Source organism: Brassica oleracea, chromosome C5 (genome assembly GCF_000695525.1).
Source record: "Brassica oleracea var. oleracea cultivar TO1000 chromosome C5, BOL, whole genome shotgun sequence".
Taxonomy (NCBI): domain Eukaryota; kingdom Viridiplantae; phylum Streptophyta; class Magnoliopsida; order Brassicales; family Brassicaceae; genus Brassica; species Brassica oleracea.
In genome coordinates, this window is record NC_027752.1 from 12,239 (window position 1) to 26,540 (window position 14,302).

The 14,302-nt window shown below is 35.7% G+C and overlaps 4 protein-coding genes across 6 annotated transcripts in view; 1 reads left to right on the forward strand and 3 right to left on the reverse strand.

Annotated features, from left to right (window-relative positions):
* Positions 1-1,812: 1,812 nt before the first annotated feature.
* Positions 1,813-4,571, reverse strand: LOC106295238 (glycerol-3-phosphate 2-O-acyltransferase 4-like). The gene is made up of 3 exons (XM_013731088.1): positions 3,840-4,571; positions 2,791-3,265; positions 1,813-2,463 (listed from the first exon to the last, which is right to left on the reverse strand). Exons 1-3 carry the CDS (start codon positions 4,464-4,466, stop codon positions 2,054-2,056), a joined length of 1,512 nt encoding a protein of 503 aa, XP_013586542.1. The 5' UTR covers positions 4,467-4,571; the 3' UTR covers positions 1,813-2,053.
* Positions 4,572-7,912: 3,341 nt separating this feature from the next.
* Positions 7,913-9,337, reverse strand: LOC106296148 (aquaporin PIP1-3). Of its 2 annotated transcripts, XR_001261157.1 has the most exons (4): positions 8,582-9,337; positions 8,359-8,499; positions 8,095-8,266; positions 7,913-8,059 (listed from the first exon to the last, which is right to left on the reverse strand). XR_001261157.1 is itself a non-coding variant. In XM_013732217.1 (3 exons), the coding sequence occupies exons 1-3, from the start codon at positions 9,203-9,205 to the stop codon at positions 8,171-8,173; spliced, it is 861 nt and encodes a 286-aa protein (XP_013587671.1). In that variant the 5' UTR covers positions 9,206-9,337; the 3' UTR covers positions 7,993-8,170. The 2 variants fall into 2 exon arrangements, 1 of the variants encoding a protein (XP_013587671.1); XM_013732217.1 differs by having other exon boundaries at positions 7,993-8,266.
* Positions 9,338-11,411: 2,074 nt separating this feature from the next.
* Positions 11,412-12,890, forward strand: LOC106292634 (random slug protein 5). The gene is made up of 6 exons (XM_013728259.1): positions 11,412-11,549; positions 11,795-12,053; positions 12,161-12,197; positions 12,300-12,405; positions 12,495-12,605; positions 12,694-12,890. Exons 1-6 carry the CDS (start codon positions 11,412-11,414, stop codon positions 12,808-12,810), a joined length of 768 nt encoding a protein of 255 aa, XP_013583713.1. The 3' UTR covers positions 12,811-12,890.
* A 404-nt stretch (positions 12,891-13,294) lies between these two features.
* Positions 13,295-14,302, reverse strand: part of LOC106292810 (BTB/POZ domain-containing protein At1g01640) — a 1,319-nt gene continuing 311 nt past the window's right edge. The window contains exons 2-3 of one of the 2 annotated variants that reach the window (XM_013728464.1): positions 14,002-14,146; positions 13,295-13,918 (exon numbers count right to left, since the gene is read on the reverse strand). In XM_013728464.1, the coding sequence (XP_013583918.1) occupies positions 13,427-13,918; positions 14,002-14,136 (627 nt within the window). In that variant the 5' untranslated portion in view covers positions 14,137-14,146 and the 3' untranslated portion in view covers positions 13,295-13,426. The remainder of the gene's footprint in view (positions 13,919-14,001; positions 14,147-14,302) is intronic. The other variant, XM_013728465.1, reaches the window with a different exon arrangement.

A 14,302-nucleotide genomic window follows, 5' to 3' on the forward strand; every position in this document is an offset into this window, starting at 1 on the left:
ATGTTTCTCTAGAAAATAACGATTTTATAATGGTTAGTCCACTAATTTAGGGATTACATGAAGTTTTACAAAATTAATTGATATAAAATCATACAGATACCCATGTACCATGAAAGAGAGTTTAAATAACATTGATACAAATTTAGAATGTGGTTATAAATTTTAAAACAACGCTAAAGATTATAGGCTTCAGTATATAAAGCATTTACCAAAAACTCAATATTTTCGTAGGGGGTTAACACAAAGATTTTGAGAAAATTTCAAAATTTTGAAAATATTTTTTTAATGCATAGTTGCACCTTTCACTAACATATGATGATGTTTAAAGAGGTTTGGAGCCTTTGTTGTCTCTGTTTTTCAAGAAAATGGCGATTCTACAGTGGTTATTCCACCTATTTAGGGAGTATTATGAAGTTTTACTCAATAAATTGATAAAAATTTATAACAATTCCCATATACCATGAAAGAGAGTTTAAATACATTAATACAAATGTATAATGTGGTTAGAAATTTTAAAACAACACTAAAAAGTTTAGGCTTTAGTATATAGAGGGTTTAACGTAAAACTCAATATTACATAGATTTTGAAAAGATTCAAAAATATAACAATATTGTTTTAATGCATATTTGCATCCTAAACTAACATATGATGATGGTCAAAGAGGCTTGGAACTTTTTTTTACTATGTTTTTCTAGAAAATAACGATTTTATAATGGTTAGTCCACTAATTTAGGGATTACATGAAGTTTTACAAAATTAATTGATATAAAATTAGAAAGATGTCCATGTACCATCAAAGAGAGTTTAAATAACATTGATACAAATTTTAAAATAACGTTAAAGATTATAGGCTTCCCGTATATAAAGCATTTACCAAAAACTTTAATATTTTTGTAGGGTTTGTTAACACATAGATTTTGAAAAAAATTCAAAAAATTTAACAATATTGTTTTAATGTATAGTTGCATCTTTCACTAACATATGATGATGTGTAAAGAGGTTTGGAGACTTTATTGTCTCCGTTAATCAAGAAAATGGTGATTCTACAGTGGTTATTCCACATGTTTAGGGAGTATAGTTGAAAATAAATACATTTTACTTCCTTCTTACTAGTCGTATTTGACAAATAAAACAGAGAAATTTTAAGAAGAAACCAACGAGAAACTGTCGGTCTGTGAAGAAGTTGAATCAACGGTTACAATGAAGAACTGATGCTCCGTTACTTTCTTTTTTCTTTTTAAAAATCCAAAAGTCAAACTCACATGTGGAAACCAGGATATCAGTCATTACATGATTTTGAGTTGCACACTCTTTAAGCAAAGAATTATTTTCCTTAAATAGAACCGGTTCGGATGCAGTGTAGGTCGCCTGACTTGTAAATGGTATATCTCCTAAACAATTACTCCATTTGGTATGAAACCAATCCGCCGCATGCTCCGGTTGAGTTGAGAATCTATAGCAAGTGGTTTCAAGGTCAAATTCCTCATGGCTGCAAAGATATCCTTCTTTGAATGCACCTATATATGTCCAGGTTGGCTTCTTTAGTTTTCCTCAGCTTCATGTTCTTCACTGATTTACTCCTGGTTCATTTTTCCTTTTCTGATGATGACTTGAGGTCCTCATCAAGTTTCTTGACATTGTTTGTACAAGTAAACCATGTCCAGCTAATGGTATATATATTGATATGCTCCATTTCTAAAGGCATGGTCAATAAAACTCTCATTGTAAAGCAAAATATGATGGCAAATAAATTAGGCACAAACTCAATTACATCTTGTAACATCAATACAGTTATGAAAGACGACAATACGTGTCAGATAATTCATTGGATTGTATCTTTTTTCTTTTGTATTCAAAATATATTGTTTAGAGCATATTACGAATCATTCAAAAAGACGAGGAAAAATAGTAAACGTACGGCTCGTTGATTCAAATGTAATAGTAAATCTATTCCTCCAACAAATCCGTTGAAAAAGGTAATAGCGAAATCCAGAAAGGCCTAACTTGACTTCCCAAGTAAATTAGCAGAAAGGCAGTAATTAGCTGTATTTGTTACTCCTTGGCCTTGCTCTTATTGATAGACTCAACCTTCCCGTCGTTGCCTCCAAGCAAAAGATACTTATCCTTCCTTGTGAGCTCAGTGCACTCGAATCCCAATACTCCACCGATCACCTTCTGAACGTAATTTGCCACCTCTATTGGAGTTTTACCGCCGCCGTTTACTGTCCATTCTTCAGGCAAACGGTCCAAGAAAGTGGCCTCGTAGCTAGGTCTCGGGTTCATGAAGAAGAAGTAAGGGTCCCAGAATTTTACACCTCGTACTGTGGTTCCGTTGAACATCCCTTGCTTGCAGTTCATGGCCACGGGCACGATCCGGTCGCTGAGCTCTGCAAATAGAGCGCTAAATCGTAGTAGATACGGTTCTCTACAAGTGGTGCCTTCAGGGCAGATCACCAAATCACCTGTTACAAAAATAATAAAAGACTTATGTGATGGACCTTATATCTAGTAAACATAGATGCTCCCCACTTTTATATAGACGAACGCTATGTGATTCTCCAACTATCTTTTGTGCCTAGCGTGATAATATGTATAGAAAACACACAAAGATGCTATGTTTTATGTTTTCTAGTTATGCAGTTGATTCTTAAAAGTAACCGTGACATGGAAACCTATAATATTTTTATTTTTTGACTGAAGGCTTTCAAAACCTATATTATTTTCATATTGGAACTCATGAGATGATGAAACCAATGATATAGAGTGATAGTAACAAGGGTTGATGTCACCTTTCTCGAGGAGTTTTCTCATGCGAGCAGCATCAGCGGCGCGGTCTCGGGTAAGAGCGACGGCAGGGATGGGTGAGAGCATCCGGGAGAGGCGAGAGACACTATAAGTGACGCAAGAGATCTTACGGCCGAGAGCAATGGCGATGATAATGGGGTCAAGAGCAGTACGGTGGTTAAGGACGTAGAGGTTTCCAGGTGTGCCTGGGGAAGGAGGAGGAGGACGGTGGCCACGGATAGTTAGGTGAATACCGAGGATCTCGTAAGTATAGCGAACGAAGCGTTCGGGTAAAGGGAGGTTGAAGTAAACGCGGAAGATAGAGAGCATGAAACCGAAAGGAAGCCAAAGGTAAATGATTATGGCGTTTAACGGCGTAGGGCGTTGGACTAGACGGCCGTCGTGGAAGATTATACGGTTCTTGAGACGTTCTATGGGGACTGTTGTGGCTGATTTGGACTCATGCACCATGTAACCTTCCTGTTACAAGAGAAAAGCAAGTCGTTACCAATCATGTAGTAAAAGATTCCAAAGTTACACAATTATAGTAAGAAAGCTCGTAAATTACTGAAAGTTTCAGTGGTTAGGAGAAAAAGAAAGAAAGGAATGTTGACATATGGGTTCGGTCATTAAATGGGACCATTCAACTTATGTGGGGATGGGCGGTTGGTGATAAGGTAGGAAGCATTTATGAAAATCACTACTACTATTCTATTCTATTATCTACATTTTTTTGTCACCGGAAACTTATTACGTTCCTTTCTTGAATTCAAATAACAAAACTACTTAATCTAGATATTTCATGCGTGTTTTTATTATACATACACACACATACAAATAATTTGGACGTAAAAAAAAGTGAATAGATCATGTGAAGGCATGTGAACACGCAACACGGCATTAAATAGGTCCTACTGCATTTATGTGTAGTTTTCAAGTACTTACTTCTTTGATTACGAAATGTTTCAAAGTATCAGACGTTTATGCACTCGATTTTCACCTAAACCGGGGTTCTTAAAAATTCAAGAAACTTAAACGTATATGTTTATAGTACCTTGCAAATGGACATGAAATCATGATCGGAGGTGCGGTCACCGAGGCCAAGATCCGGTGATTCTTCCCCGAACTCCTTCAAGATGGCTAATCTCTTCAAGTCTCCAACAAGAACACCAGGCTTCTTCACAAACCCCGTGGCTTTCATCGTTTTGGGATTCACTTCGATCTCTGTTCCCAAAACTTTATCTCCTCCCAAGTAATCCTTGACGAAAGGCTCAACCATCACTATGGGATTAGCAGTGACCACCACTTTCCTCTTGCATTTATCAAACACCTCGAAACTGTCCTTCCTCACATCCGCCGCGTAGAACCGTGGAAGAACGGCGCGGGAGACGAGCTCGATGTCGCGGATTTTGATGCCGGCGAAGGAGATGTAGATGAGGATTTGGATGCCGAGAGCTTCGGAGACGAAGAGGTAGGCGATGATGACGATCGGGAGAGATAGAAGGAGGATCAATCCACGGAAGAGGCTGCCTGCTTCTATGGCGACGAGCATGAAATAAGGGAAGGAGCTTCTCGAGAGGAGCATAGTCCCGTCGAGATCTGCGGCAATAGAATCATACTCTCCACGTTTACACTCGCTTATCGGAGGAAAGCTTCTGCTCTTCTTCTTTGCCGGAGACATTTTTCGATCTCTCTTTGATGGTAAACAGAGAGAGAGAGAATCTTGGAAAGAAAGAGAGGGAAGGGGTCTTTCTTGTTTTAAATGCGCTGCATTCCTTACCGATTTATAATATTGTCACTCCTTATCCAATATGACTTCTTTACAAATTTATCCTTAAACTATCATTTCTAACAATTATAACCTGATTCTTTCTCACTTTGTCATCATTCTCACTTAAATATATAAATTCCCCATTACAAGAGTCATAACAAAGTCTTTGGCTTAAACCATCCATCTTTTTGTTATACGATTACATTTTATAAGTCATAATTCAATATGTGATTAATTTTACTACATAGGTTTGCATTAGTATGTAAATATAATGAAAAGTGGTGAATATTATCTATCAATCGTGGATCAATATGTGTAATAAATACTATAGTTTAGGTCACGCGGTTCTCTTCGGAGTTAGGACTAAAAGAAAAGCCTTATTTATTTTTTGTTGATCGACATGAAAGGAAGTAGCTTACCAGCTCACCTAAATAGAAGGCCGTCTCATTAGTTGAGTGACTCATTAATATACTTTGGCTATGTATAGCTTTACCAATTAATGTCTATACAGCTGTGTATCCAACTATGTTGATGAAAATAACTGATCCCCTATATATTATTCGTGAAACATTACAACTTCTTTTTGTAGGCACATGTTATCACTAGGATGATTCTTAGAATTATTAGAGAAATAGGTTGGTCATCTAATTATATAATAAGTTTTTTTATTAAACTAACCATAAATTCATTATTAATGTCATTTATTATTTCCTTAAATAAAGATTACGGAATTGCCTAATGTGGATAAAGTATATATGACAATTAATGATTCTGAATAATAAAGATCTGATAAAAAAATGTATATTCTATCAAATTTGTTTAATTTAAAACTATTAAAATAATTTTTAAAAAAAACACAATAACCATATTATAAAAATTTCGATTTTTCTGTATATTTTATATTTTGAATTTTAAAAATGACTATAAATTACTAAAACTGTTAAAAGTCTCACATTCAAATTTTGCGATCCATGGTTTAAAAATTTTGTTATGACAAAATACAAATGATTACAAAATCATATAAGTAAAAGTCTAATTTAATTAATCATTAAGATTTAAAATATATATGTATATATATCATTCTAAATTAAACTATAAACCATATTGAATAAATAAATATTTTAGTTTCATAATTTACTTTGAATAATTTTTTTTGATAAAAGTTTTGAACAAACATTGATAAATTTTTTTAAATTATCAATTACTAAAATTATTGATCCCACAATGAAAATTTTGTTATCAGTAATTTAAAGTTTTTGCTATTAAAAATACACATGATAAAAAAATATATGAGTAGAAAAAAAAATAAAATAGACATTAATATTAAAAATATATTGTGTATGTTAAAATCATTTAAATTTAATTACATATTCTATCAAAAAAATTTTAAAAAATGTTTGGATTAATAAAATTGATTTATACGTTTGCACCAATTTAATTATATATGTAATAGTTACTGACTTTTAATTATTCAATATATATTTATTATTTCATAATATGTAAGAACATATAATACATAAAATAATTTATATATATAATGTTTATCCCGCAAGGCGCGGATCTTAATCTAGTTATAATATATTTTTGGATACATACATACATATATTGATAGAAAGGTAGTTTTAAATAAGTCAGAATCTAGATTCTGAGCATGTCGACTAACCATATTTTAACTCTTTAGTGAGCTCGAGTTTTCTTCTAATTTCATCATAATTACACACGTCTTGTTTTCTTGTATAAAGGTCAATGATATATATTAATAAAATGGTAGATAGTTGGGAGTTGGACAGCCCTTGAATGTATTCAAACTTACTGATATATATCACATATTTTCATTCAAAAAAAAAGATATATATCACATATGCTGTTTGTAACAATGTATGGATATGTATTAGTATATATGAATATTACACATGATGTGTTAATATTGAGGAAGCAACCCACCACGTGAACCTTGAAAGGAAAAATAGACTTAAATGTATATATGCGCTTGAAAATTCACAGAAAAGTGAATACTAAAAAGCTATGGTATGATGCGGTAGGTAATCCACTTTGATGAATAAAATGGAGTTGGAAAATTAAGAATGTTTTTTTCTTTCTCAGCTTCGGTTTGTTTGCCCATCCATCGAAACAAACAATGACTCTTTTAACTTGCTTTCTTGAGAAAAAACATTTGGTCAAATATTGTTAATTGTAATGGTCCCAAGTCCTCATGGTCATTGTTCAGAACAGTTTTTTAAAACCGGACCAACCCAATGATTGAACCGGATTCGACTATGAACCGATTACATAGTTGGATTAGGTCTAATGACTGGTTCGACCATAAACCGGCCACGTAGCTGGATTGGATCTCAGAATTATTAAACTGATAAAAACATTAAAACTGTCAAAAATTTATAAACCATCCATATAAATTTATATTTATAATGTTTTATAGGTTAAAATTCATTTATATTTTAGTTATGTATCATATTTACTAACCCTACTTTTAAATTTATACACTAAAAAAATATGAAACCAGATTATTAAATTAGGTTTAATCCGGTTAAATCATATTAAATCGTGATCTAAAAAATATTTGGTTCAGCTTTCCTTGGGTTTTGAAAACACTGGTTCAGAATATTTATACTATTAAAGCAGGATCCTATTGTCCTTTTTACCTTAGCATGCCCTCTCTTTATTAACATTGCATGTTTCATTAAGGACAATCAAGTAATATTAATAACACATCTATATTGGGCCATTTTTTCGGATTCAGTCCACTGTCCACATCATATCTCTCTTGGGTCATTTGGGCCGATTAAGAAATCAGATCTAATTCTCACATTTTTTTTTTGGGCCATTGAGTCCAAGTTCAAAAAATTTTTTTTCAACCATTCTTAATTTTTTTTTTCTTTTCTTTAATATAATTTAAGCATTCATGAAAAATTGAATTTTTTCATTGAAAAGTATAAATCTTTATTAAAAGTATATAATTTTTTTATTAAAAATATTAACCACATAATAAAATTAATTTATAAGAGTTATACCAACTTAATTCATTAAAGAAATATAATTTAATTTTTTTAACATAAATTGTCATTTAAAATGAAACACGATAAGGAAAGATAAAAAGTTTAAGTCTTTTATAAAATAAAACACAAATATATGAAATATGACATTTACTAAATATTTGTCAATTGAAAAAAAAAAAACAAATCCGCGCTTTGAAAGCGCCGGTCAAAATCTAGTAATCAGTGTTATGGTCCAAAAATGAAACATATTTTCGACAATGGGCACGGCAGCTAGCCGTTAAATAAACTACATTATAAATTATTGAGCCCAAACTAGGCCCAATGTAAAAGGCTTAACATAAATGGGCTAAACCATATACAGTATGCATTTACTCTTTTGGTCTTGTTAGATTGGGAACCAAAATCAAAGCAGACAGACCAAATTTATGAGAAGACTTGCAGTAACAATTAATTTAAAGCAGATAATACAATCCACAGCTAATTAAAATAGAGAAGCAAAACAAATCCATGAAACAAAATCACAAATATTTTCAGGCTCGGGAAACAGACCAAAAAGAAGATAAAAGCAACAGAGAGTAATCATAAAAGAAACAAAGGAAATCAGGTTCTGGTCTTGAAAGGAATAGCTCTGATGACAAGCTGGTGGTAGAGAGCCGCAAGAGCTGCTCCGATGAATGGTCCCACCCAGAATATCCACTGCCACGCAAGCAAGCAACAACCAAACATCAATAAAACAAATTAGCAAATAGTAAGAAGAAATCATCCAAGTTGTTGTAATTGGGACTTACGTGGTCATCCCAGGAGTGGTCCTTGTTGTAGATGATTGCAGCTCCTAGACTCCGAGCTGGGTTAATACCGGTCCCGGTGATCGGGATCGTCGCCAAGTGAACCAAAAACACAGCGAATCCGATTGGGAGTGGAGCCAAAATCTGCAAAATTTAAGAGTTAATACACCAACATTAAGACAAACAAACAAACAAAACAAAAGGGGTTGTTGGTCTCGAAATTTACCGGAACGTGTGAGTCACGGGCGCTTCTCTTGGCGTCGGTGGCTGAGAAGACGGTGTAGACAAGGACGAAGGTTCCGATGATCTCAGCTCCGAGTCCAGATCCTTTGGTGTAGCCGGGAGCGACGGTGTTGGCTCCGCCGCCGAGGGTTTGGTAGGGGGAAGGCTGGAAGCCTTTGACAACACCGGCGCCGCAGATGGCACCGAGGCATTGCATGACCATGTAGAAGACAGCTCTGGTCAGTGAAAGTTTCCGAGCCAAGAACAGCCCGAATGTCACCGCTGGGTTTATGTGTCCACCAGAGATTCCGGCAGTACAGTAGACGAGGGCAAAGATCATACCACCAAAAGCCCAAGCTATGCCTTGGATTCCGACAGATGCACACATGTTTGGTGCTCTCTTCACTCCCATCACCGTCAATACTGTGATGTAAAGGAACAGGAAGGTAGCTATGAACTCTGCGATCCCTGCTCTCCAGAAAGACCACGAGCTCAGCTCCCCTGGCTCGAACAGCGGCGCTGGTGGTGGCTCCTTGTAGTCCTTGTCAGTCTGAGCCGATGTCCCGATAGGCTGCCTCTCTGGGAACTTGTTCGCTCCCACTCTCACATCCTCTTCCTTCCCTTCCATTTTTCCCTTTTCTTTTCTCTCTCTCTCTCTCTAGACGAACGTTAAAGTTCTGAGGTTTTCTTTTTATTCTGCAATGGATAGTGAGTGAATGGCTGAAAAGGATAAATGAGTGGTTTTATAAAGGAGAAGAGACCCCTAACGTCTCCAAAACACTCATTTCTTTTCTTCTTCTTTCTTTTTTTTTTTTGTTAAAGTTGAAAGGGAATCATTCCTGGATAACGATGATCTTTAAACTGTTTTTAATTCACGATATTAGCTGTTGTGATAGGGACATTATGACTTTTAATCTTGTAACCAAAACCCACGCTACTGTTTTTATATTCTGAAACTCCAAAACACTACTAGCATGTCTTGAACTGATTTATCATTTTTTCTAACTTATAATGACGGAAATTGTTATTTCATTTCTGTAATGAACCGAAGCCGCTTTAGTTTCTTGAATCGTTATTGGGAAGCACAACTCAACTATTATTGTGTAGGTTAAACTAATTGTTTAGGTTAATAAAAGTAATCATGCAGACGATTGGTCCTGTGAGCTGTCTTTGATTCTTGATGGTTTTACCAACAAAGAAAGCGGGTCCCGCTTTATTTTCTCTTACAGGCCTAAGTTCACTGTTAAAAATGTAAAATGTTTCGGCAGAAATAAGCTGTAAATAATGGAATAGTAATTTTTGACTAGCAGGACGATATAAAATCTACTTCCGACCGTTGGAGAAAGAAAGGGAAAGATTTGTGTGGATGGAAGCTGACTGCTTTATGAAAAAAGCCACAGTCGTCTGGACTTTTGTGCCAGGCCTCGAATAAAGTGTAACTAGTTATTACCTGTACTAACGACAAAATAATATAATTTGTAAATCAGATGTTCTTTTATTCAAAGTTCATAAGTCGATTAAAGGGTAAAAAGAGAAAGAAGAAAGAAAAAGGCTACTGAGAAAATTAAAGGGGTAGTGAAAATAAAATGTTAGGAAGTAGGGCATTTTAGATTAATTTTTTGGTTAAAAAAAATAGAAGGGAAAGAAGAAAGAGAAGAGGTAGTGAAAAAATTAAGGGGTATTGAAAAAATTAAGGGTTAGTAACTAGGGTGTTTTAGATTATTTTTTTGGTTAAAAAACAGGAGGGAAAGAAAAGAAAAGAGAAATAATAATAAATAATTAAAGGGTAAGATGGAAAAAAAGGAAGTGGTAGTGAGAAAATTAAGGGGGTAATTAGAATAAAATGTTAGGAAATAGGGTGTTTTAGATTATTTTTTTGGTTAATAGAAAAAAATAGAGTTAATTAGTTAGGAAAAAGGACATGGGATCCGGACAAGAGTAGTGAAAAAATCAAGGGGTAGTAAGAATAAAATGCTAGGAAATAGAGTGTTTTAGATTAATTTTTTGGTTAATAAAAAGAAAGAAAATAGAGTTAATTAGTTTTCCTATTTAAAGAGGTAGACATATGGAAGTAGTGTGTAAAGATTGAACAGCTCAGAAATGTATTTTGCTTTTCTGTGATCACATGCATGTTCGCTTCTCTACTCCCACTTTCTTTCTTTTTCTCTTCTCAGTCCTTTTTTTGTTTGTTTGTTTGTCAACTGTTACTGATATAATATATTAGTAATAATAGCTAACAGCCTTTAGCATTATTAAACATCATACAAATCATTGGATGATGAATTTCAGTTTAACTAAAATGATTTGTGTAGCTGTACATGCAATCAATCAGAAGACACAAATATGTTTGCAACGAAGCGTATCCGTTTATGGAGTAAGTAAATCATTTGTGTAGCTGTACTCAGTTGGTACAGGCGAGATTACAAGACAAAAAAATATACGATGCACGTTTAAATAAGGCACACCACACACACGACACAAGCTTATGTCATGGGCTATGAACATGCCTATTTTGGGCCAAACAAGCGTTGAGATAAATGAACGTGAGCCCAAAGGACCAATTAATGCCCAAAGGTTGTGAGTTTTGAGTGGAGAGATGGTCGTCTTGGTCTGCTTACCTTTGTGAAATGAAAAAGTGTAGTTGAACAAGTCAATAAATGAGCTTAGAGAGTAGTAGGTAGGTGTCGCCGTTGACAAGGAGAGGAACCCAACTGTATTTAATGTTACTTTTTTCCAAGCTCCCGTTGAGCTGTCTTCATTTAGGATCGATCCAATCTCTTTCTTTCTAACTCTCTCCCCCCCTAATCTCGAGATCTGTCTCCCAAAGATACGGAATGGAAAAGAAAGAGACCAAGCAACATGTGGTAGCAGAAGCTGAGCAAGGGAATGGGACGTTGATAGAAGATGAGATCGAGAGGAGCAAAGTCGGCATCATGAGAGCTCTTTGCGACCGACAAGATCCTTCCACTAAGGTCCCGTATATGTTTCCTTCTTCTTTTCAAATCTCATCTTTTATTTGTTTGTCCTTCTTAAAAATGATAAAAAAAGTCACTTTAGCTGACTAAAACTTGAGTTGACTTGTTCAAAAAAAGAAAAAGAAAAAAAGAGTAGTTAGGAGAACTCGAAGTAGCAGACTGGCTCCTGTGTTACGAATGTGCATAGAGCAAAATGTAGTAACTTACAGAAAGTAGTTTTGTGGTTACATTCTTTGTAACAGGAAGTGGATGACCTGATGATCAGGCGGTTTCTGCGGGCGCGTGACATGGACATTGAAAAGGCTTCAACGCTCTTCCTCAAGTACCTGGCCTGGAAGAAAAGTGTTCTCCCAAAGGGGCACATACCTGAATCAGAGATCGCCAATGATCTGTCACACAATAAAGTGTGTATGCAGGGACATGACAAAATGGGTCGTCCTATCGTTGTTGCCTTTGGGAACAGACATAACCCTTCTAAAGGCAACCCTGACGAGTTCAAGCGTGAGTTACTTACTTACTACCCACACCACTTTCAAGCACCAAAATCTTTCTTTACATATTAATCATCCTTACCTCACTTTTTTTTTTTTTGTTAACTTCTCCGGCAGGTTTTGTAGTCTACACGCTGGAGAAGATATGTGCAAGGTTTGTTATCATTATTATTATACAATCTTTTCAAGTTGTTAGCTATTAAAACAAAATTTACTTTTAGCCTCTAATACAATTTTGTGGTTTCATCTAATAAAGAATGCCAAGAGGTGAAGAAAAGTTCACAGCCATAGGAGATCTGCAAGGGTGGGGATATTCTAATTGTGACATCCGCGGCTACCTTGCTGCTCTTTCCACTTTGCAGGTAACCCCCCCCCCCACAATCTTTTGTCTCTGCTAAGAGAAACAACACTCTTCAAAATGGATAACCTTGTTGTTGTTTTGGTTTAACAGGATTGCTACCCAGAGAGACTAGGGAAACTCTACATAGTGCATGCGCCCTACATTTTCATGACCGCATGGAAGGTCGTTTACCCCTTCATCGACACCAACACCAAGAAAAAGGTTAGTATATTTAGCTGAGGCACACCCATCTCCTATTTAGTCTCTGCGGTTTGTTTTTGAAATTACTATTATTTGTGTGTTGGGGCAGATTGTTTTCGTGGAGAACAAGAAACTCACGGCAACTCTGCTTGAAGACATTGACGAAACCCAACTTCCAGACATCTACGGTGGCAAGATGCCACTTACTCCTATCCAGGACTCCTAATGTTGGATGCTGTTACTTGCTTCAAGCCCCAGCTACTTCCCCAGCTACTCTTATCTCCAAACTATTACCCTACTTTTTTTTTTTTTTTTTTTTTTTTTTTTTTTTTTTTGTCACGGGCGGTCTCCGGATTCCCAGAGGACTCGAACCCAGGTGCCTTGGGATCCAGTTCACTCTAGTGTTACCACTAGGCTATTCTGTCCCGGCAACTATTACCCTACTATTCTTTGTATTTTGAGTTAAAACTACAAAAAAACTTATTGAGTATTGCCAATTTTATAGGTAGTTATATATATAGATTGATATTTTTAATTTCTTGATATTTCATCATATCTATAGTGGATTTGGCCCTTATTGGCTCTTCCCTGCCACTACTAAATATAATATGTTTGATTAACAATTATATCTTAATCAATTCAAGATATATATATATATATATATATAACAGATTTAGTTAAATTCATAATACTAGTCGATATTGTATATGTATCAACCAACACCTTGAAATAAATCCATAAAACAAAGTATTTCCAAATTTAATAAGAACAAGAAGAAGGCATCATCATTCATCATCACCGTTGGCAAGCGAGATTTTAGGCAAGCTGCTGTTTATTGTTCATCAGTACATGCGAGAGTGAGGGCGATTACAAGAAGCTGTTCTGCTGTCTTTGGTTAGAGCTTTGATCTCTCTTAGATAAGCTCTGGTGATCTCAACGCCAAGATTGGGGTTCCTCTGCACAAAAGTCTCGTATTTCATGGGAACAACCACATCTTCCATATGCTTAACCACATGGTTGATCGCAGCGGCTTTCAAGATGGTGTCAGAAGGGATGCTGGCGAGCTCCAGGATGTCAAGGACGTTCCTGGAGGTGAGAGAAGCAATGAAATGGTCGCGGCAAACGTCTTGGAGATAAGCGATGTCGTATTTGTCAGCAGCCAGATAGAGGGCTCGGTATCGATTGTAAGGAGCAATTAAGTTGCCGCAGTAGAGGAACTCGAGAAGAGAATGGAGCTCGTCGTGGTTCAAGTCGGGGAGAGTGATCGATTCCTCAGCAGAGGCCTTGCATTCATCGGAGTCTAGCATGTTCCTGAAGACCTTAGATCTTGACGACTGCGAACAATGATCATGATGAATGTTAAAAGGGAAGTGTTGATCATGTAAAGCGTAGAGAAGGGGAAAAAAAGGGAAGTTACGAGGATGGCCTTGTGGGTTGGGATGGGGGGAGACTGATCACCAGGATGAACCAGAACATCAGTGTGCATTTGTTCCTTGAATGAGACAACAAGACCCGCGAGGAAAGCCGTCTTTTGTGCTGCTGCTTCTGACATTACTTACTTGCTTATTCACACACACACAATTCAAAGTTGTGTCTTATTAGTTGTAGAAATGAGCTGAGACAAGATAGAGATATTCTAAACCTAACAGTACGAGCATTGATTGAAAGGCTTCACTAAATCCCCAGAGTTAACACTTTTTTAAAAACAAACAAACTAT

Excerpts from the sequence above, each read along its gene's own strand:
- LOC106295238 (XM_013731088.1), bottom strand. The coding sequence starts at position 4,466 with ATGTCTCCGGCAAAGAAGAAGAGCAGAAGCTTTCCTCCGATAAGCGAG. Across the intron at positions 3,266-3,839 it reads ATTTCATGTCCATTTGCAAG|GAAGGTTACATGGTGCATGA; the intron begins GTACTATAAACA and ends CTCTTGTAACAG. Across the intron at positions 2,464-2,790 it reads GAGAAAACTCCTCGAGAAAG|GTGATTTGGTGATCTGCCCT; the intron begins GTGACATCAACC and ends TTTTTGTAACAG.
- LOC106296148 (XM_013732217.1), bottom strand. The coding sequence starts at position 9,205 with ATGGAAGGGAAGGAAGAGGATGTGAGAGTGGGAGCGAACAAGTTCCCA. Across the intron at positions 8,500-8,581 it reads CCCGTGACTCACACGTTCCG|ATTTTGGCTCCACTCCCAAT; the intron begins GTAAATTTCGAG and ends TAAATTTTGCAG. Across the intron at positions 8,267-8,358 it reads ACCACTCCTGGGATGACCAC|TGGATATTCTGGGTGGGACC; the intron begins GTAAGTCCCAAT and ends CTTGCGTGGCAG.
- LOC106292634 (XM_013728259.1), top strand. The coding sequence starts at position 11,412 with ATGGAAAAGAAAGAGACCAAGCAACATGTGGTAGCAGAAGCTGAGCAA. Across the intron at positions 12,054-12,160 it reads CAACCCTGACGAGTTCAAGC|GTTTTGTAGTCTACACGCTG; the intron begins GTGAGTTACTTA and ends CTTCTCCGGCAG. Across the intron at positions 12,606-12,693 it reads ACACCAACACCAAGAAAAAG|ATTGTTTTCGTGGAGAACAA; the intron begins GTTAGTATATTT and ends GTGTTGGGGCAG.